Source organism: Alnus glutinosa, chromosome 3 (genome assembly GCF_958979055.1).
Source record: "Alnus glutinosa chromosome 3, dhAlnGlut1.1, whole genome shotgun sequence".
In the NCBI taxonomy this organism is placed as follows: Eukaryota; Viridiplantae; Streptophyta; class Magnoliopsida; order Fagales; family Betulaceae; genus Alnus; species Alnus glutinosa.
Genome location: NC_084888.1, coordinates 22475379 through 22497555, shown reverse-complemented (window position 1 = coordinate 22497555; position 22177 = coordinate 22475379). Strand labels below are relative to the sequence as shown.

The window sequence follows — 22177 nt, the reverse complement described above, 5'->3', positions numbered from 1 at the left end:
GGTAGAAGTGAAGACCATACTGAACTGTTTCCTTGAGATACCTTAAGAGTCTCTTTACAGCCTGCCAGTGTAGATCCGTGGGATTATGCATGAATTGAGCAAGTTTGTTCACACAGAATGAGATGTCCGGTCTTGTGATGCAGAGGTATTGCAATGCACCCACTGTGCTGCGGAATAAAGTTGGATCAGAGAATAAATCACCTTCAAAAGCCGAGAGGTGAGTAGAAGATGCCATTGGACAGTTGATCGGTTTGGCCTCAATCATTTTGGTCCTTTTGAGAATGTCCAAAATGTACCGATGCTGAGACAGAATAAAACCAGTGGAGCTTGGAAGAACTTCAATTCCTAGGAAAAAATGGAGTTTCCCGAGGTCTTTGACAGCAAATTCCTGTTTCAATGTCTGTAAAAGTGTAGAAACTGCAGATGGTTTAGATGATGTGATTAGAATGTCATCTACATAAATGAGTACTAGAGTAGTGTAAGCAGCCGACTTATAGATGAAGAGAGATGTGTCTGATTTGGATCCATGAAAACCAAGCTCCAATAGTTTACCACTAAGTCTGGAGAACCAAGCTCTTGGGGCTTGTTTGAGGCCATATAAAGCCTTTGTGAGTTTACAAACATGATCTGGAAACTGAGGATGAGTGAAACCGGGAGGCTGAGACATGAATACCACTTCAGAAATATTCCCATGAAGGAATGCATTTTGTATGTCAATTTGATGAATCGGCCAGCCATTGGACAGAGCAATTGATAGAACAATGCGTACCGTAGTAGGTTTGATCACAGGGCTGTAGGTTTCACCATAGTCAATGCCCGGTTGTTGATGAAATCCCTTAGCAACTAGCCTTGCTTTGTACCTTTCAATCGATCCATCAGCCTTCCGCTTTATCCGAAAAACCCATTTGCAGCCAATTATATTAGAAGCTAATTCAGGAGGAACCAGGGTCCAAGTCTGGTTCTGTAGTAAAGCATCAAATTCAGTGTTCATGGCAGCTCTCCAATTTTTATCCTTCACAGCTGTAGAATGACAAGTAGGCTCAATCTCATCAGTAGAGGACTCGGCAAGCAGGGCTCTCGGGAGGGGGTACCGAACCCGACCATCTGTAAACTCTCTAGGTTTGGAGATGTTATTTCTAGCACGAGTAACCATGGGATGGGAAGAAGTAGGTGGAACTAAAGGAAGAGTTGAAGAAGCTGAAAAATCAGCTGGAAGTGGGGAATCAGCAGAGCTGGAAGATGCTGAAGAGAGGGACTGCAGTTATGGAGAGTGCAGAGAGGGAGAGGAAATTGGAGAGGAGGGCTCTAGGACAGGTTGTGGGAGCTGTGATGCTGACTGTGGTAGGAGAATGGGCAGGGAGAGCTGTTGTCGAGTATTGCAAGAATTTGACTCAAGGGAGGATGAGGGAGGAGTATATGGAAAAGTAGATTCATTGAAAATAACATCTCTTGAGATGTAGAGGCGATTTGTAGGCAAGTGTTGACATTTGTAGCCTTTGTGAAGAGGACTATAGCCGAGGAATAAACAAGGGACAGAACGTGGCTGAAACTTGTTTGAATTATATGGACGTAAGTTGGGCCAACATAGACAACCAAAGGTGCGTAAGAAGGGATAATCCGGAGAACATTTGAAAAGTGTTTCAAATGGAGAATGATTTTGGAGAACTGTGGTAGGCATGCGATTGATTAGATAGCATGCAGTGGAAAAAGCATCATCCCAAAATTTGAAGGGTAAATGAGCATGAGAGAGGAGTGCTAGACCGGTTTCGACAATATGGCGATGTTTTCGTTCGATAGCACCATTTTGTTGGTGAGTATGTGGGCAAGACACACGATGCTGAATGCCAAGTTGCTTGAGTAGGTTATTGACAGGACGGTATTCACCACCCCAATTGGATTGAATTGCTTTTATTTTGGTCATAAAGAACCGTTCAACATATAATTTAAAAGTGCAGAAAACTGAAAGAACATCACTCTTTAAGGATATTGGATAAAGCCAAGTATATTTGCTATAAGCATCAAGAAAGGAAACATAATACTTAGCACCAGACCTAGAGCTAACTGGGGCTGGTCCCCATACATCAGTATAGATTAAATCAAGAGGACAATTTGCAGAACCGGAAGCTGAAGAAAAAGGGAGTTGCTTGCTTTTTGCACCAAGGCAGGCAGTGCAAACAGTGGAGTCATTTGGAGAAGCAACTAGAAGCTGAAAACGAGAAAGGACATGGCGGACAACCTTCAAGGTGGGATGGCCCAGCCGTGAGTGCCATTGAAAAGCAGAAACACGTTCACCCACCATGGCATGACGGGGATGTTTATTTGTGGGAAAAAATTGATAGAGTCCATGTTTATTCGGCCCGTGGAGGAGGAGTTTCCCCGTGCGACGGTCCTTTAAGAAAAAATGGGAAGGATGGAATTCAAAGAAAGTATTAGTATCTGTGGTGAATTTCTGAACAGAGATGAGATTCTTGGAAATTTGAGGAACATGCAGAATATCAAGGAGATCAAAATGAGAACTAGGGGTAGAGAGTCGAGTTGTACCAATGTGTTTGATTGGGAGCCCCTTACCGTTGCCAATACGGATTTGATCGGAGCCCAAGTAGTCTTCAGCCTTGATATTTAAATTGGCGAGATCAGATGTCAGATGGTGTGTAGCGCCAGAATCTGGGTACCAGTTCTGATCAGTGCTGCTGGATGGGGCAGAAAGATAGGCCTGAGCCTGAGAAGGCTGTTCTCGAGTGTATGCCTCATTGAATCTATTGTAACAATCCAAGGCAATGTGACCATAGCGGTTGCATACCTGACATAAGGGTCGGTTGGAGGAGGATCCACGGCCAGATGAGGGTCCTCGGCCTCTGCCACGAAATGGCCTGGAAGTGCCAGAGAAGCCACGGCCAGAAGAATGATTACCGCGGGAACCACGCATGCCACGGTTTGAGTGTGGAGAAGAGTTGCCCCGGGAGGCAAAGTTTGCACCAGCAACAGAGAGATCAATAGAGGCTTGATGCTTCTCTAAGCGCATCTCATGAGAGAGGAGATGGCCGTAGATTTCATCCACAGAGAGTGGTTCGGCTCTGGTTGTAACAGAGGTTACAAACGGATCAAAGTCAGAGCCGAGTCCAGCTAGAAGAAAGGACACCTTCTCAAAGTCATTGAGAGGTTGACCTACGACAGCAAGAGCATCACACAACGTCTGAAATGTGTGGAAGTAGTCAGCGATGGAGGAAGATCCTTTCTTAAGAGTCGCCAATTGATAATGCACCTGCATGGTGCGTGCCTTTGTCTGAGACGTAAAGAGGGTCTCCAAGGTCGTCCATGCTTCGCGGGAGGTGGCACAGCGAGTAACATGGGTCAGCATTTTTTCCGAAAGAGCTGAGTTAATAGCTCCGAGCAGCAGTTGATCTTGCATGCTCCAATGGAGGAAGGCCGGATTGGGAGACGTGGTTGAGACACCGTCTTTGGTGGATGTCACAGTGGGAGGAGGGCAGGGTGTGGAACCATCAACATAACCAAATATGTTGCCGCCTTTGAGGTGTGGAACGATCTGAGGCAGCCAGACCGGATAGTTATCATTGGTGAGTTTGATAGGATTAAAATTGGTGAAGGTCACCAACGAAGATGGTTGTGGAGGTGGGCTAGAGGCAGACATGACCGAAACTTGGGAAGAGAAAAAAAAAGAGGACGTGAGTCACAGTTGTGGCTCTGATACCATATAAAATATAAGGATTTGTGTTTGTGCTGCCTTACCAAATGTTGGTAGAGGCTGTTTGTATATATAGATAAACTAGAACATAGTTACATGAGTTTAGGAGACTACAATTCTGATAGGAATGAAACACTACAATCTAATCTGAGTATTTGAATTCAAAATATTATTTTATCACTAGTTCCTATAATCTAGGTTTTATCTTTATCTTCATCTTGAGCGCGCATAGAATTAGGAACTTTATCTCGAGAAGACATATCTAGCTGAGGGGTAGATATGTCTTTAACAAAAGAAGATCAAGAGCAGACGGCTCCATCGGCAAAGCCCTCCTCCTCGAATGACAACCCCCCACAATGGGCAACAACTTCACGGCAGAGACCAAATCTGACCTCAACACCTCCACAAATGAAGGCCCCGTCCAAAAAGGAGCCAAACCCGACCTAGACCCTTCTTCCTTCCCATCTTTGCAGACGAGGAACCCAAACCGCAACCCACCGTGGCAGAGAGGAATTCTATGGCCATTCTTAGCTCGCAGGAGAATTTGCGCCAACCCCACCCTCCACGACCCTCAGGGATCAAAATGAACCCTTTCCGACCACCCATCCCGAAAGCGGCTGCCTCTAAGAATCGGCCAGCTTGGTTCCCACCTTTCCAAGCAATCAAGACTTTCGACCCTTCCCTGAATGATTTGATAAAATCTTGATCTTCCGGAAAATCCAAGAGAATTTCCAACATTGACGCAAGCCATTCAGAGCACTGAGAACTCAATATGAGCTCGCCAGAAAAACTTTTTCTCTTCTCCTCCACCCTCAACACCGACGCCCCATCCCGAACCGAGAAGACAAAAGTCTTCGACTCCACGACAAAACTCTTCCCCATCTCAAAACACACCCAAATCTCAAGCAGTCAACCCAAAAAAGGTTCACATTGTCGCAAGAGGAGAAAGACCCAAAAGTGGAATCGCCTACTGATGCCCCTACACGCGAAACAAGCAAGACCCAAAGAACAGGAAATTCGAAGCTCAAACCCCGACAGCAAACGAGAAGCTAGGAAGCGGAGAGGAAGGATCTCCTAGCTGGACGCGCTCTCAAGGGCCGATTAGGAGAGAGAGAGAGAGAGAGAGAGAAAGAGAATAGTCGTATTATAGGAGTAAATACGATGTTCTAGATTTAGGACCATAATCCTAATAGTGGTTAAGCAGCCAAAATATGGGACTGCATCTCAAGAAATTAATTCAGATTTCATGCCACATTTTTTCCAACATTTAAGGTCACAGCATGCTATACGCCCTACAAATAGAACACTATGCCTCCGCCTGTCCATTCGATGGATAGGAAACGGTAAACGACATCAAGGAAAAAGATGCCTCTTGTGTCATGCATCATTTCTAGCTATTACTTTCTAGGTCCACATCACTACTATGGAAACATGGAACCGATATGGCTTCTCTACTCATGAATGGAAACCAACAAAACAAGATTACAAAATGTATCATATACAAGCAGACAGCAAAGCTTGCCTGTATGCTTCCCGGTCCAGCAACGCATCTTCTTGAAAGGGTTGTAACACGAAGTCTCATTTGACCACTGTTATGCTGATAACTGGAGCAAAAAATCTGTAATGAGAAAAAACAGTACCCATCTATGCTAGGCACAATAAATAACTACTCAAGAAAGCATAAGCTTGGAGTTCATACTAAGTTAAGAATTGGAAGTAAAATTGATTGCTTGTGGATTGAATAGTAGCATCTGGGCTTTCCTTCTTTACAATTTCAAAAATAAGACACAGTGATGTGGCTTTGTCAAGGCCACACATCTTCCACGCAGTAGTATTCCCCTGGCCAACAACAGTGTCAGAGCACAAAGGACCTTTCTGCACAAAGTGGTCAACAAATTAAAATCTAAAATGCAACAGGCGGAAAGAGAAACCACCGAAGAGCTCTTTAAATTATACCTTTTCAAGAGATGCACAAGGACCAATAATGCCTTGAACTTTGATATCCTTAGAGCAGTTTATCTCAAATATACCACTGCATAGAATATAAAGAAACAAAATGACAGCTACAATGGTCCTCCAGACCAAATGATCATATTAAGGAAGACACAGAACATATGAACAGCTATATCAAGTAGACACAAATTAGTATAATAGTTATGCACCATTCTTCTAATGAACACTGCATTATACCTTACGGAATCAACATGATATAGCATGAGGACTCAAGGAAATATACCAATACCAATCAACCAATACACAATGGTAGCATGAAGGGATAATTCAAAACTACAGCCCACCACATGTTTAAAAGAAGACCAAAGTTATTGTGTCTCGTCAGAGTCTGGCAAAAATTATTGGTCACATGTTGGCAATACCAAAATAAATTGCAGATATCAGGCAATATATACCTTGAACAAAATGTATTCTCATAAAAAAGGTATGAATTCGACGTGCAAAATAATAGAAGGCCACATAGCACTTGCTGATATGAGAAACAAAGCAATCAAATATGATCAATCTTCATTGCAATAAAATAAAAGAAATACATAAAGTGACCAAAATATAATGTACAACAATTCTCATCATATAATGACAAATAATTATGTTGACAATACTGAATTAATTTTAAGATGAAAGATGGACAAGCAACCAAAAATGTATTTGACATTGAAGTTGACCCACTACGTAAATTTTAAGACTCCAGAAAATAAGTTGCAGTATCTAATTTGACCAAGCAATACTTAAATGAATTAAATGAACCCTTACTTTGATGATAGATCAAGATCACAGTCACCCGTCTGGAAAACACGTCTCAGTGATTCCTTGAATACTGAATGGCCAAAACTTTCTGCAAGCACAACAAGCCCTCCAGTTCTTTCAACTGCAATTTTAAGTTCAGCAACCCCCACCTGGAAGAAAGATTGTCACATGGAAAGAACACTAATATAATTGCAAAGCATAATAAATATGCACAAAAGTCAAGACCCAGCGAAGGTGTTGCATATGCGCATTACACCACAATTGAAGGAAAGAGTCATTGAAGCTAAGGGACCATTGAGATACCATATTCAATCCCAGATGGTAAGGCCGCAAGCCCTACACCCACTTCAATGTGGGGCGGGGCAGGGGGATGTTTAAGTAAGTCCCCAAGAAAAAGGATTACAATATGTTCAATACAGGAATTGGGGTTCCTTAGTTCTAATGTACCTTAAATCCTACACTAGAACATTAATTTTACCCGAACCTCTCACAATCCAAGAGGGTAAATGAACAGAACAGGATTCCAACAAATGAAGCTTGAACCTCATGTTGGGCCTATCTTATATGGAACACGTGGTCTAACAGACCTATCAACATAGTTTCTCAAAACTCAAGATACTGGATAAGACCTATCACATATTCTCCCTAGCCATCATCAATTGACGAAGCTTTGCACTCAGCTTTCTCTTGTTCCCCTTTCTCACCAACTAAACTTCCCTAGAAGCATTAGAATTTGGGGAACAGGTCTGGCCATTAATGACATGCTGAGATAAAAAAAAAGGTTCTCCTCATCACTACACTTCAACTTCCTCACACAAATTTGGAACACCAAACGGCCGAACACTATCTCCGTCTTTCCCAAGATCAATTCTTCCTCCTGAGCAGGAGATTCGCAATCAGTTCTTCCATATTATATTGGAAACTTGTTTCCAGCCGTGTATCACAGGATGCTCCTTTTCTACTTGTGTTGGTAGTTTGTGCCCCAAATCTAGAGCCAATGTCTTTGAAATTTTCTTGTCTCTATAAAATTCTAGCAAAAGTAGCAACCCTCATTGTGCTAGTCAGACCAGCCAAGTCCAAGATAATTAACACATAAACACCGTCTAACATTTCAATACAAAATAAATATTTTCAAAAATATACCTACAGGGGTGGACATGTGCACATCAATAGGTTTGAAATCCAGATAAAAATACGTATTTACATAACTATACAAAACAGATATACTTCACAATATATCTAAAACACATACATAAGTGGTCATTTACTCAAGCCTCCCAATATCCTCTCAATCCAAGTTGCCAATGCTTTAAAGAAAGCCCGCATACCAATTTGAAATAAGAGTGAGCATCAAAAATATAACGACAAGACAGACAAAAATAATTAGAGCCAATTATTAGTGATTATCAAGCAGCTAAGAGAGAATTTTGAGCATAAAAAGTATGAGGACAAGACAAACAAAAAAAAATTATAAGTAACCGAATTTCATTAAAATACAAAGGAGCGCAACCCAATTACACAGGAGGTATACAAGAGAAACACTAATCAATAAAAAGATAAAAGATCAAGAAAATCAAGAACACTGGAAATATGAAAACAACTATAGGCAATCTAGTGGTAAAGGGTTCGAAGAAAAATGTCTTTAATTCCGCTACCGTCCTCTCTCAATCTTCAAAACTCTAATTATTGTGTTCTCTCTAAATACACCACATTAAGAAATACTGAATTATCTTCAACATTTCTAAGCTATGATGTCTCCCAAACTGCCCTCTCCAACAAGCCAAGAGATCCACCAATGAGGCATGACCCACTCTATCCCAAAAAGACCGAAAATAGAGTTCCATAAGGCACTAGCTATCTCGCAGTGGAGCAAAAGATGATCCATAGTTTGCCCACTCTTCTTACATATGCAACACTAATCTAACATTACGATACTCCATTTCCATAAATTATCCACAGTCAGGATCTTCCCTAAAGCGGTCGTTCAAGCAAAAAATGTCACTCTCAAAGGAGCCTTATTCTGCCAAATACTCCTTCATGGGAAATGAGTGCTAAAGATGAAAGCGCCCATGAGGATACAGGGAGAATACAAAGCACGCAAACATAGAGAGAACAAAAAAGACGAGAAACAAGAAAAAAACACCCATAAAGATCCAACCACAGCAGAAAACCCAAAGCACCCCAACAAGAACCCAAAAACCCTCTACAGCAACTCTCTTGCTTTAGCCCTGAGAAGAACCAAGACTCCTCTTTTGAACATCGAAGACAAACAAGAGAAAGGAGCTACATGCAACTACAAAAGGAAAGAAGAGAGCTCACATCTAATACACATTCTTATCTAGACTAGCTTGTTCTAACCTTCAGGCAAAGACCTTGAGAGATCTCATCCTAACATCATAATTGATATCACACTCAAGGTTATGAAGTTCTCTATTCCCTTTAACCTTCGGAGTGGAGACTGGGACCTCAAGACGCTGCCCCTCAACCACTTGAGCCATGACATCCAAAAAACCTTTTACGTTCCCCTCGAAGGAAATCCCCACAGTTTGAAGGCACAGCGCAACATTGAACATTGCCTCTTTGGAAACACCTTCCCTTGAAGATTCACCCACCTCAACTAGAGGGGAAGAACGGTTGCGCGAAAGAAGGAACCCACGCCGACAAAACCTTCCCTTGAGGCCGTTTGAACAGGAAATTAATCAATTCGAACGGGGAAGGTTTGAGAACAGTATATAAGGGCTGAATCACGATTTTTCAGCCATTTTTCACCAAAGTCTCTCTCTCTCTCTCTCTCTTCACGTTTTTACCACCTCTCTCTAGGGTTTGAACCCAATGCTTGGTTATTGAATCCAAGAGTGTGCTAGACCCAAATCCAACCTCGGGAACGCAATTCTTGGTGCTAGAACGTCGTTTTCACCGATCATTTCGAGGTAAATCCATAAACCGTTAAACCCTAAGTTTAGTCAAGTTGAGCTACATTCAAAAGTGCGATGCTTAAACTTGATGATTTCTTTACGGCTTTTGCTTGTTGGGGACTCATTGTCTTAGCTAGGTTTCAGGTTGGAGTTTTGTGGCCCGATAAGAGCTAAAACTCTAGTTTCCTTAAGTTATGTAAATTTGAGGTTTTTGAGTATTAACCCCATATCTCATCACCCAATCTCAGAAATGGCCAGTAGGTTTTGGTCCGTCTGGGAAGGTGATTGTGTAGAAGCAAGGTGATGAGATCTAGGATGGGAAGGATGGAGATTCTCCTTACCCTTTGGGCGTTCTTCCTCCCAACATGGAATTGGATTGAGAATTGAAACGCGTTGAGGATGAGGATTTGTCCATGGCGATTATAGATGCCTTTGAAGAGGGCTTTCTTCGGAAAGTTAGGTTGCATGGCTGAAGACCAAAGGTAGGAGGGACATTTTGAATTTGGTAAGCACCATTAATTATGGGGATGCAACTGTGTCCTCTCAGCAGAGGAAAGGCAAGGCTCACGTGTTGTAGTAGGGTGTGCTTCTTGAGGGTTCAGGTTTGAGGGCTTTGGTTTTTGAGAGTTTGTTGGGTTTCTTTCTTTTTGTGGGCTATTTCGTTTTTCGCTTTCTGCTTAGGTGCTTTCTCTTGCATACTTCTGATGTACTTAGGGGCGCCTTTTTAGATTTTAATAAGACAAGTTCATTACTTATCAAAAAAAAGTCTCTATAGGTTAGCTTTGTAAAAGTCCATGGACCTTACTCACTCTCAAAAGACGTCTTTTGAAAAGAGGGATGCATGTCTATGGCTTATAAAGTCTATAAGACAAGGATCTCTTAGCAATGTGGAACACTTTAACACGCCCCCTCATGTGTGGCATCTTTGGCCAAACGCGTGTTCAACAACGGGAGGAAAAGGCCCATCATTGTCAAAGGAACCTACTCTGATACCAGGTAAAAGTCCATGGGCCTTACTCATTCTCAAAAGACGCCTTTAGAGAGGAGGGGTGTCCATGGCTTATAAAGTCTACAAGACAAGGATCTCTTAGCAATGTGGGACACTTTAACAAGCTTTGATAACTTATAGGTAATAAATGTAAACCCTAGAATTTCTACGGGCTACCATGGATAGATAATACTTGTAGAATCCAAGTATCATTGAGTTGTTTAGAGACAAAATAGGGTTGTGAGTTGTGAGTTGTGATTTATAGTGCATTTGCAATGTGTAAATGCAGCTAGGCATTCGAAAGCTCAAGTTGGGGATCCATCTCAAACATCAAGCGAATAGTGCGTATATTACTCACTGAGCAAAAGAATAGTTTTTAAGACAATTTCGAAAGCATGATATATGAATTGAAATCGAGTAGATTGTATGTTGTATTGATGAATGTATGATGGTTACTTTCGAAGTTTTCAAGTATGTTCAAGATATGTTTGATGAATTATGAATGATGAAATGTTGTTGAATGATGCATGAATACGAAAGCAAAAGTATGGTAGTTTTATGGCATGAAGCATGATCATGAACACAAACGAATAAATGTGCACAAGAGATTAATGTATTGGGACAAGTCCCCAGCTTTACACTAAGGAACAAGTCCTTCAATTTTGTTAACTTAATGATGTTATGAAGGACAAGTCCTTAAAGATGTGAGTAGCAAGCTCTCACAGTTAAAGGAACCAATCCCTCATGATGATATGTATATTACGCGTAAGGATATCCTAAAAGCCGTCAGGAACAAGTTCTTAGAGTGACAAGAAGGAAAGATATGAAAATGAATGATGTATAAGAAAGTAGGCATGGCATAGTTTTATGTGATGATGTTTTATGATATCATGCTTAGATATGTTATATTCTAGTGTTACGCTACTCAAGAGAATGGGATGATGCTATATGTTTACATGCTTAGATGTGCATATATACCTAGGTTTTGCTATTCTAGAGGGTGGGACACATGTATATATGTGTAACTGAGCTATATTGCATATATGTATGATGTTATGATTTAGATGGGTTCGTATGTGTATGTTTCCAAGTGTGAGTTTGGAACGTGCCACTATACGCTCAGCTAAGATATTACATTCAAAGGTTTTCATAACTACAGTGTTTACTCTATGAAATACAAACCGTTTCTAAAAGAATGTATAACCCAAGGGTAGTTGTTATTGTAACTCCCGTAGAAAGTGAAAAGCCAACTCATTTTGAAAACTTAGTGATTTTTATACTCGCTGAGCTTGTGGACTCATATTTCCACCTGGGTGAACGTGGTGATTCCACGATCACTTAGATGATATTGTTGCTACAGGTACCGAGGATTTGGATGAGGATCTGGTAGCCGCATACTTAGGTTATTATGACAGAGGTCATGGGATGCCAGACGTTTTGGGTTTGACTCATAGCTTAGTCAATCTTTTGTATATCTTTTGTCATGTCCATAGAGCTTTATGCTACATATATATGACTTGTGTCGCATGTGATACTTTTGTATTGTCATTCTTTGTAATGTAATGGATACAATCTTTAAGCTTTAATGATATAGATGTATTTGTCAGCTCTGTGTGTTATATGATATGCTCATGGATGAGATGTTGATTGATATGTACAGGTTATTGTGTCGGTTCGGTTTTAAAACGGTGTGCTGAACCAGGTCGTCACAGCTGTAAACAAGGCCATGAGCTCCTCTTCAAACCACTCACATGAAACCCAAAATGGTGTCACTGGTCCTAAGCATTTAGGTTCTTCACTACATTTTTTTTTTTATATAAGTAGTTAGCTCTACAGTCTGTGTTTTCTTAATAAGCAAGTATACACTACTTTTTTTTATAAGTAAGAAAATTTATTACAAAAGCGTAAAACGCCCCTAATTACACAGGTAGTATACACAAAAACAGCCCAACTAACCCCAAGAAAACCCACATAGCCCACATAAGAGAATCCAATAAAACCCACAAGAAACCTAAAATACACTAGAACCCCCATCAAAACCCAACTCCCAAAACCCATAATATACCCAAAATACAGTAGAACCCATCAAACACCCCAAATACAGTGGATACCCCCAATCAAACACCCAAACCTGCCCCGAAGCACCCCAACCCAAGAAACCCGAAGAGCCCTCCCAAAAAAACCCACAAACCAAAAACCCACGAGAAGCACCCAAAATACATTTTTGTTTTTTTTTTATAAGTAAGAAAATTTCATTAAAAAAGCGTAAGGCGCCCCTAGGTACACAGGAAGTATACACAAAAGCAACTCAGCTAGCCCACATGAAAAACCTATAAGAAACTACACACCCACAATACCCAAAACCCACATGAAATCCAAGATACAATAGAAACCCTCCAACAAACACCCAAGATACAAAGTAACCCCATAATAAAATAAAACCCAATAGAACCCCCCATCCAACCCTCAAGATACAAAGTAATCCCCCATAAAACAATAAAACCCAAGATTCAAAAGAAACTCCTCATCAAACACCCAAGATACAAAAGAACCCCCCATGATACAATAAAACCCAAAATACAAAGTAACCCCCCCTCGCCCCTCATACAAAAAAAACCCCAAAGAAGAAAACCCCCAAACCCAAGAAAACCCCCAAACAAAACCCCCAAAACCCACACAACAATACCCCAAATACAAGAAAGCAAACCCAAAATACAAAGAAAAGCCAGAGCTATAGGAGGGAAAAAAAAAAAAACAGTGGCGCGTGGAGCCACGCGCACCGGTGCGCCACCGTCGCGTGTAGACACGCTCAACCGGAGCGGCACGAAACCAGCCGGAAGGACCACCGGAAGAAGCGGAAATTGCCGGAGAAGCCATCGGAGAGGTGCGTGTGTGCAAGAGAGGTCCCATACGCCGCAGATCTAGCACCCAAAAAACAGAAACACCCACGGCCACTCGCGCCGGAACGGCGCGTGGCGGCCACCCGCAGCAATGCCTACGGCGAAGAAGAGTCGGACCATGACGGAGAGGCACGTGGACGGCAAGGAGGCCCCAAAACCCGCAGATCTACAACCCAAGAAGCGCATGAACAAAAACAACTACCCACAACGGCGCGGCGGCAACCATAGAGACGGCGACATCGGCAAGGACCGGAACAAGCCGGCGAGGTCACGAGCGGGGCGCGAGCGCGCCGGAAAACCCAACCACTGAGAACTACCCCCAACAAAAGAAAACCCCAAAACTAAAAGACCCAAGCGAAGAAGAAAAGCTAAGAGAACCTAGACCGGAGAGGAACCAGAAGAGGAGGAGGGAGGGAGGATGGGATCCATCTTCCCTCCCTCACAAGCAAAGCAGAGTAGGCTAAGGGTTTTTTGAAAAGAGCGGGACGAGAGAGGAAGCAAGTTTGTCTCTCTCTCAAAGAGTTCTTCTTGTCTCACCCAAAATACATAGAAAAGCCCAAATACAAAGCAAACCCAAAATACATAGGAAAACTCGAGCTACAGGGAAAAAAAAAAAAAAAAAAAAAAAGAAAAAAAAAAAGAAAGAAAGGAGGCTGCTGCGCGTGGCGCCACACACACTGGAGAAACGCCGAAGCTGCCGGAAAAGACACGGATACTGTCGGAGATGCCGCTGAAGAGGCGCGTGCGTGGAGAAAAGGACCCAAACACCGTAGATCTAGCTCTCTATCTTCAGAAAAATCCTCGGCCACGTGGCGGCCACTCGTCGCTGCTCCGACCGTGAGGGTAAGCCGGAACACAACGGATATTCCCACAGTGAGGCACGTGCACGAAAGGAGGACCCAAACACCATATATCTACAGCCCAAGAATGAAAAGAACCACATAGCCACACACACCGGCGAGGCGGCCATCCACAGAAACGGCGACGACAGGAAGGACCAAAGCAATCCGGCGAAGCCACGGGCGGGACGCGTGAGCGCAAAAGAAGACCCAACCACCGCAAATCTGCTCCCAAAAAGAAAAGAACCAAAAAGACGTAAAAAAGAAGAGAAAACACTAGACCTAAACAGGAAGAGAAAAGGAGGAGGAGGATGGGAGGAGAGGAGAGGCAAGCCTCACCTCCCTCCTCACTGGCGATATCAGAGGAGAGACCAAGAGTTTTTGGTAGAGAGAGAGGTGTACAAGTATACTCCACAAAAAAACATTTTCTCAAATGTGGATTCCCACCTAAAAGCACTTCTCACCCACCCAAAATTGCATCTCACCCTCATATCACATCAAAACACTTTATCAAACCAAAAAAAAATTATGAATAATAATTTGAGTTGGGTGAGAAGATTCGTTCTTCTCTCCCCGCTATACAGTCTACTAAACATTTCCAGAGATATTACCGAAAGGCTAGGGATCTCAGGGAAGGTCACTCAGTGACGTAGAATGAGGGGTTGTTAGCAGATTCCTTGGCTACTTCGAAGACGCCGATCTGTTCTGCTAAAAAGGAAGTAGCTACAGTGCCTCCGGTGAAGAATCCTACGAGTTCTACGAAGAAGGGTTTCCTTCGAAAGGGATTCCTCAAGCCTTGCCCGGCTGTGATAGCCCCTACCGCGTCTCAGGAGGCCAAGGATGTTGGGATGATATGGCTTCACTCCCCTCGGGTTATCGCATCATTCCTTCATCCGTAGAGGACAATGGTTTTTCTCAATCTCAAGAATGGCCTGTCGGGTTTAATCTTAATGGGGAGTTAGTTGTTTGGGAGAAGAATAATGATTTTTGGGATGGGTTGCCCTTAGACTAGACGTTGAAAGGGGTTCATGGCGAGGAGTCTTTGGCAATCCTTGATGCCATGGAAGATAAATTCCATCGGGACAAAATGATAGCATGCCAAAAGACCAAAGGAAAGAGGGAGCTTTTGAATTTGAAAAGTTCCATTAATTACGGCGATGCAAGTGCTCCCTCTAGGCGCGGGAAAGGCAAGGCTCTCATGTAATAGGATTTTGTGGCCCTCGTGGGTTTAGAGGTTTTCGAGTTTTACAGCTTACCTCCTTGGGGGTTTTGTTGGGTTCTTTTGTGGGCTGTTCTCGGGTGCTCCTTTTGGGCTTTAGGGTTTTGTTGGGTGCTTTTTGTGGGTTGGCTTTGGTTGTTCCTATGTATACTCCATGTGTACTTAGGGACGCCTTACTCTTTTTCTAATAAAACTTTTCTCACTTGTCAAAAAAAAAAAAAAAGCTCACGTACACAAAAAGTATACAAGAGAAGCAACCACCCTATTGGGGTCGAAAATCTAAAAAGTTAACAAGATCTTGATTAGAGGAAGGGAAATTAGAAACAAAAGTTATAGCACAATCTAAAAGGGAACTTAAGAAGGAGGATTTTAGTTGTAGCACATTAGATTCCATAGAAAAACACTTACCCAAAAACACGAACAAACTTGGCCTAAATTTCTCACATAATCCATCCCATAGAAAATCTCATTTCAACTTCTCCAATCTATTTAGTACATGTGCGGAAATAGTAAACAACCATAGGAATTAGTTTGTAGAATAGAAAATGACTTCTGATAAGAGCAAGTTTGTTCCCCTTTCAAGAAGTATAATTTCTTCCACCCCACTAGTCACTTCTCTATTCTTTCTATAGCTGAATTTCATACTACAGAGGCCTCAAAAGAAGAACCCAAAGGTAAACCAAGATAGTCGATAGCTAAAGAACCCACTTTACAATACAAGATGCATCAATTCCTCAAGATCTTCCCCGCCTAAAATCCAGATAGCATCCCACTCTCAACTAAACTCTCTCCCACATTCTACTGAACATCTCCATACAAAGGATGAACAACAAAGGTGAAAGCAGGCCCCTTCTTTCAGCCCTCTAGAACTATTGAAGAAACCAAATGGTTTGCAATTAATCAAAACAGAAAATTTAACAGTAAAATGCAGGGAAACAGTTCAACTATTTCAACTGTCTCCAAACCCAAATCTATCAAGCAGGTAAATAGAACCGTCTCAACCAACATAATTGTAGGCCTCTCAATATCAAACTTACAAGTTAAACCAGCAATTCTCCTTATCTTGCTATCTAAACATTTTTTGGCAATAAGAGTAGAATCTGGATTTGTCTCCCCCTCAACAGAAGCATAATATGAGTTTGACACTGGTTAGTCAACAGCGTCTTCAATCTATTAGCCAAAACTTTTGCTAGTAGCTTATACATGCTATCAAACAAGCTAATGGCACCGAAGTCCTTAATGTTTTCTGCAACTGTCTTCTTTGGCACCAAAGAGATGAAAGATTCATTCAGAGATTTTTAAAATCCACAAGTGTTTGGAATTCCATTAAAAATCCCTTCATATCATAGTCAGCAACAATGCTGGAAAAAAAACAATGGCAAAACCATCCAGGCCACTTATACAGACTATTGATCTAGTTAATCTATCAAAGAAACCACTTATATCGTACCATTTAGGCAAGCTATTCTAAGGGAGATGGAAATCAATATTACCTGGTCGAGTGCACAAGCAAAAAGATCTAGCACATGTCCTTGATGTACAAGCTGCTTTGAAAGTCCCTCGTAGAACTTCACAGCTTTATGATAAAGTGGAGCAGAATCTTTGTCTAGGTCCTTGTGAGAACGAATTGGTTCAGACAAATTCTTCGATACAATCTGCAAAATGTTTAATAATGCAAAGCTCAGCAGAACTTCCATAATTCCTGGAAAATAAGTAACCACAAAAGACTAGGAAAAAAAAAAAAACCCAAAACAAAAACCAAAAGTACATAGATCTAATCCAAGTATTTCATATACATGCATGTTTAAACAGCGAATAGCTAAAAGCAAGAAGAGATTCACAATTTTCTGAAAAGCACCAAATAAAAAGAAATTCCCATTCTAACTAATTGAAAACAAAAAAAAAAAAACTTAGAAGAAAAATAGAGTTACTAAGGACTCGGGAAGCACTCAAAACTTTTTTTGTAAACTAGAAATTATAATTGAGATATGCAACAAAAAGAAAGTTAGGTCTCTCTTTCTCCAAGAAGTACAATAAGTTCTGCATATTCATAATTCTAGTGACGTCAAAATCCGGGGATTGAATAAATCACTCTCAATAAGTGAAAATTTCACTTATTGAATATGGAAATAAAGGTTAAACATAATATGTTCGCCTGCGGCATTATTAATATCCCAACGCTCCAGTCAGTTACTTATAACACTTTGGTGGTGCAAAGCTTGGTGTTGAGCATTTGCCAATTTAATTAACCACAAAGGCCAGGAGAGCAGTAATTGGTTTAGTAAGCTTTTTCTTTTTTTCCAAACATCAAAATGAACTTATTTCCTCATGCACCCACACCTTCTCCCAACCACCATTAGATCTCTACAGCACTCAACTTTCAATGTCTTACATTTGAGAAAGCACAAGATACAGGAGATATCTGAGGCCTGGTCTTTTTCATTCAAATTAAAGGGATAAGAAACGCTATTTTTTACTTGAAAAACCATTTCGATGGTACTGGGGACTTTACATCTGCTCCTTTAGCTAAAATCTGAGTGATTTAGGGATGAACAGGTTGCTTATATTCATCCATCTGATTCACTTTGTCAGCTGCCTCATTTGTTTTCTTCCTGATTATTATTAGATGCTTTAGTAACTTCCCAAGAAAAAATCCGACCCATGGTACCAAGAAACAAGTTCCAAGTTAAATTTATCACCTGAACTTCATTAACTTCACTAGAAAACCCCTTAAAATCTATAATATTATAAGGGGGTACAAATGAATTCTTGTTTAAATGGAACCTCCTCCTTTTGGAAGAACAGGGTGGAAAATGAGGCCGTAGGTTCAAACTCCATCAAGTACATGTGTAAATCACCAACCAAAAAAAGAAAAAGAAATTAATAGGAGCATGCACCTTCTTATTTGGTGCCTTTTATCAAAGTCGCTACTACAAAACCATGGGACATCTCAAAGATGCACCATGTCCGTGGGTGGTGGACATTATTGCAATGAATATTTCATTTTCCATCAGAGCAGTTAATAGAAAGGAACATTATTGCAACGAATTCCTGTTAAACTGACTGAATTCACAGAACTGAGCATACAAGCATAGAAAATGAATATGGAACTGTATTATCATTAACGAGTTCATAGAAAATGTAAAACCAGCAGTCCTTACAGCACCGGGGCCTTCGGTTGATGGCCCACCAATAAACGCCAAAATTCTAGCCCCAGAACCAGGAACACACACTCCTAACAAACTGGCCGCGATACTCAACGCCGTGCCGGTGCACCTAGTAGCCCGCAGATCGGCAGGCACCGCCCAAGGATCCTTCTGTAACTCCTCCAAAACCTTTTCAACAGAAAGAAATGAAATGTTTGTGTATAGTGATGAACAAAGAAGAAGAAAGAGAAGACGATTGAAATTCTGGTTCGTACCGAGTTAAAGGCGAACTCGCAGTGGGACTTGGGCAACAGAAAGCGCGAAATGCTCTCAGTGGAAAGCCCATCCCTGGCACCAGCAATGACACCGGTGGCGGGCTTGGGCTTCTTGGCAAAAAAGCTCATTTGCTCAAGAAGCTGGTCCTTGGACACGTCCTTGGACCCCTTGAACGCGTACGTCTTGGGGATCTGCCCGAACCCTAATTCGTGGACGTGCACGAAACTCCCTAAGGTGAGCAGGCCCAGCAGGGAATTGTCGGGCAATAAATCAATGGCCTGGGACAGCGCGGACTTCAGGAAAAGCATCTCCTCCTCGATAACGCAGGTGTCGACGACAAACATGAAGACAGGTGGGGCGTGGGAGGAGGAGGAGGAGGGAGTTTGGTCGTACTCGATGGTGGTGTATTGGGGGAAGAGCTCGGCGGGGAGATTGTCGTCGGAGATGGAGGAGTAGGATGGGGGGAAGTGATTGCGCTGGAAGCAGAAGGGGCAGATCCAGATCTTGGCGGCGAAGTCGACGATGGAGAAGGGGTTTAGGACGGAGCGGCAGGTGCGGCAGCGGAGTGCGGAGTAAGGGAGGACGGGCATTTTTGGGAAGGGCTTGTTTGGGGTGTAGATGGCCGACACCGGGACCACGCAGTTGCTGGCCTCTTGCTTCGTGCCCGGGATCACGTTCCACGCCATTCGGACGCCGTCTTGCAATTCTAATTCTACGAACTCCGCCATTCGGATTGGGCGGGAGATTTTGGCCGGCTACTTTAGGCCAAGGGTTCTGTTAAATTCTGCAAAATTTCTTTCTTATTATCAACACGTAGGCCTAGTGTCGAAGGGACTGCAGTGGCTCCAATGTGGGAATTTTGCGTCATGTGCTGGCGGCTACTCTGTTCACATGCTGGTGATCAAAAAGTTTACCGCTTTGCATGGAAGTAATTAGGGCAACTCCCGCAATAATAATTAAAATAACTATTGAAAAAAATTATAATTTTTTATTTTATTTAATATATTTTTTTACAATAATAACTAAAATAGTTATCTAAGAAAAATATAGCTCTCTATTTTATTTATTATTTTTTTTTATACTATTTCCAACAAATTCTCTATTCAAATCTCTACTCATATTTAAATATTATTTTTCATTCCTTTTTTTATTATATTTTTTCCAACACTCAATAAAAGAGAAAATATCGAATTTCCACACATTCTTTGAACTATATTGTATGAGTATTGCAATATTCTAACAAAATTACACAACTTATAAAAGCAAAGCAATCCAAAACAAAGCAATTGACCATTAAAAAAAAAAAAAAAAACCAATGCAACTAAAAACAATAGTATATAGTTACACATAGTCCTTGCATTGAGAAGTGGGAGAGGGAGTGAGATACGGGTGAATATCTTATTGTTTTAGTTAATATTTTTCTCAATATTTTATTAGTTATAGAATGATCAGTGAATAGGCTCTACAAGCTATTCAGTATTCATTCTATAACAAAAATAGTCAATTTGCCTTGAAAAAAAAAAAAAAAACTTCGTAATAGTCAAATTTAGCTATTTTTTGGCGTTTGGCTAGCCTACTAAAGATGCTCTTATATGTTTTTTTTTTTTCAAAAAAACAGCAAAATCATCCTGAACTTCCACTCATTTTGAAATGACCCTCCTAAAGTTTAAAATTCTCAATTTTACCCCTCAAACTTCTAATTTGATGCAATGTCCTCATTCCGTTAAAGTTTGGCGTTAAATCCTAACGATACCCTTTTAAAATGATGAAAATACCCTCATAATTTTTGTTAAAAAAAATGACTATGGGTACCCATGGGTCAGCAGACCCACAGCCAGACCCACGACTGTGGTCTAGTAGTGACCCAACTGTGGGCCACCTTGCCATGGGTCTGGTGGTGACCCAGCGTGGGTCAACGGTCACCCATGTTGGGTCACAGCGTGAACCTTGCGTGGGTATTTTTTCAACTTTTTTTCTTATTTAAAATTTTTAAGTTTTTAAAAAAAAAAATTAATTAAATTTGAAATTAAGGGTAGATTTGAAATTTTATAAAAGTTTCAAGGGCATAAAGGTCATTTCACCCATTTTGCCGTTTGATTTAACGACAAATGCTAACAAAGGGAGGACATTTTATCAAATTAGAAGTTCAATTGGTAAAATTAAGAGTTGTTTAACTTTAAGGAAGTCATTTCAGAACGAATGAAAGTTCATGAGGGTTTTATAAAGTTTCCCCTAAACTAAAACAACAGGAAAAGTTGTAGGAAAATGATGGGTTTTTCCACTGACAATAGGAACAAAAGGGATAGGGGGAGAAGAAATGGGAATGCTGCTAGAAGACATTCTAACAGGGTTGGTGTTGTCTCAAATGACCTGTAATACAAAACCGTTTGCTCGGATATATACGCTATCGTCACATACTAGCAACTCGACTGAGTCCAATCTCAAGTGATACACGCTACTAGTATAGCCGTAACTGTGACCCCCATTCAAGCATGGTGTGTCAGTCACAAAAATAACCATTGGATCCAAGGCTAAACACAAAAATATACCTTTCACCATAGGGTTAACCTGTATAGTAAGCCCATAGCCATTATCCCGCACGTATCGGTATACTATGTTATACGATGCAATTTAATATTCACTGTATAACGCCCTGCCTTTTACAAAAAGCAGTAAGTGAAAATTTTCAAATTTCCACATGACATTATGACATCATTAGACTTAAAATTTGGCAGAGGAATGTAGCTTTTTCTTAAAAACTTAGGAATATAACACATCAGAGCTTATTGAAATATCTCTAAACATTTATTAAAAGTCATTTAACTTTACACCAAAATACTACAACAAGTGTCATTGATAACTTACAAAAACATACATACCACAAGAAATACAAACACAAGTACTTGTGAAGAAATACAACTAGCCGTAAAAACTTTAGCTTTAAAATCCTTAAGCTAGCATAATCCATTACTTCGTCTTTAGAACCTGAACCAATAAGTATGTGATTATGGATTCTTACACAATCTCATATTATGACCAAGTGAATCAACTGTTTTCAATAATATGATACATACTTATTTATTTATTTAAAGAAACACATTGTATAATATAACTTTATGTCTATATGTATATGCAATTCATGTTTATGGTCATGAGTCATAGTCATAGATTGAATATATATATATATATATAAAAAGCAATTATGACAGTTTTTTATGCAATGTCTTAATTATTTTCTGCTTTTACTTATCTGTTTCGGCTTAGGCTCGGTTAACGTATTACTTGAAGCCTAGGCTTCCTCACATATAATGTTTATATGTTTTTGAAGGCCTTGGCCTTTTCTAGGAGTCTAGACTCACCAGGTTTGTGTTTATTATATTCTTTTTGGGTATTTCTTCATTCACCGTGAACCTAGGAATGCCAATGAAGCC

The 22177-nt window shown here is 40.9% G+C and overlaps 1 protein-coding gene and 1 non-coding gene across 2 annotated transcripts in view; one reads left to right on the top strand and one right to left on the bottom strand.

Moving 5' to 3' along the window:
- Positions 1-19640, bottom strand: part of LOC133862816 (protein transport protein SEC23 C) — a 47443-nt gene extending 27803 nt beyond the window's left edge. Inside the window, exons 1-7 of the mRNA XM_062298694.1 lie at positions 18746-19640; positions 18486-18659; positions 16818-16979; positions 6470-6612; positions 5660-5735; positions 5403-5578; positions 5226-5307 (exon numbers count right to left, since the gene is read on the bottom strand). Coding sequence (XP_062154678.1) covers positions 5226-5307; positions 5403-5578; positions 5660-5735; positions 6470-6612; positions 16818-16979; positions 18486-18659; positions 18746-19474 — 1542 coding nt within the window. The 5' untranslated portion in view covers positions 19475-19640. The remainder of the gene's footprint in view (positions 1-5225; positions 5308-5402; positions 5579-5659; positions 5736-6469; positions 6613-16817; positions 16980-18485; positions 18660-18745) is intronic.
- Positions 17862-17961, top strand: LOC133865127 (small nucleolar RNA snoR99). The gene has a single exon (XR_009899652.1). It is a non-coding gene; the product is annotated as a small nucleolar RNA snoR99 (small nucleolar RNA).
- Positions 19641-22177: the final 2537 nt, after the last annotated feature.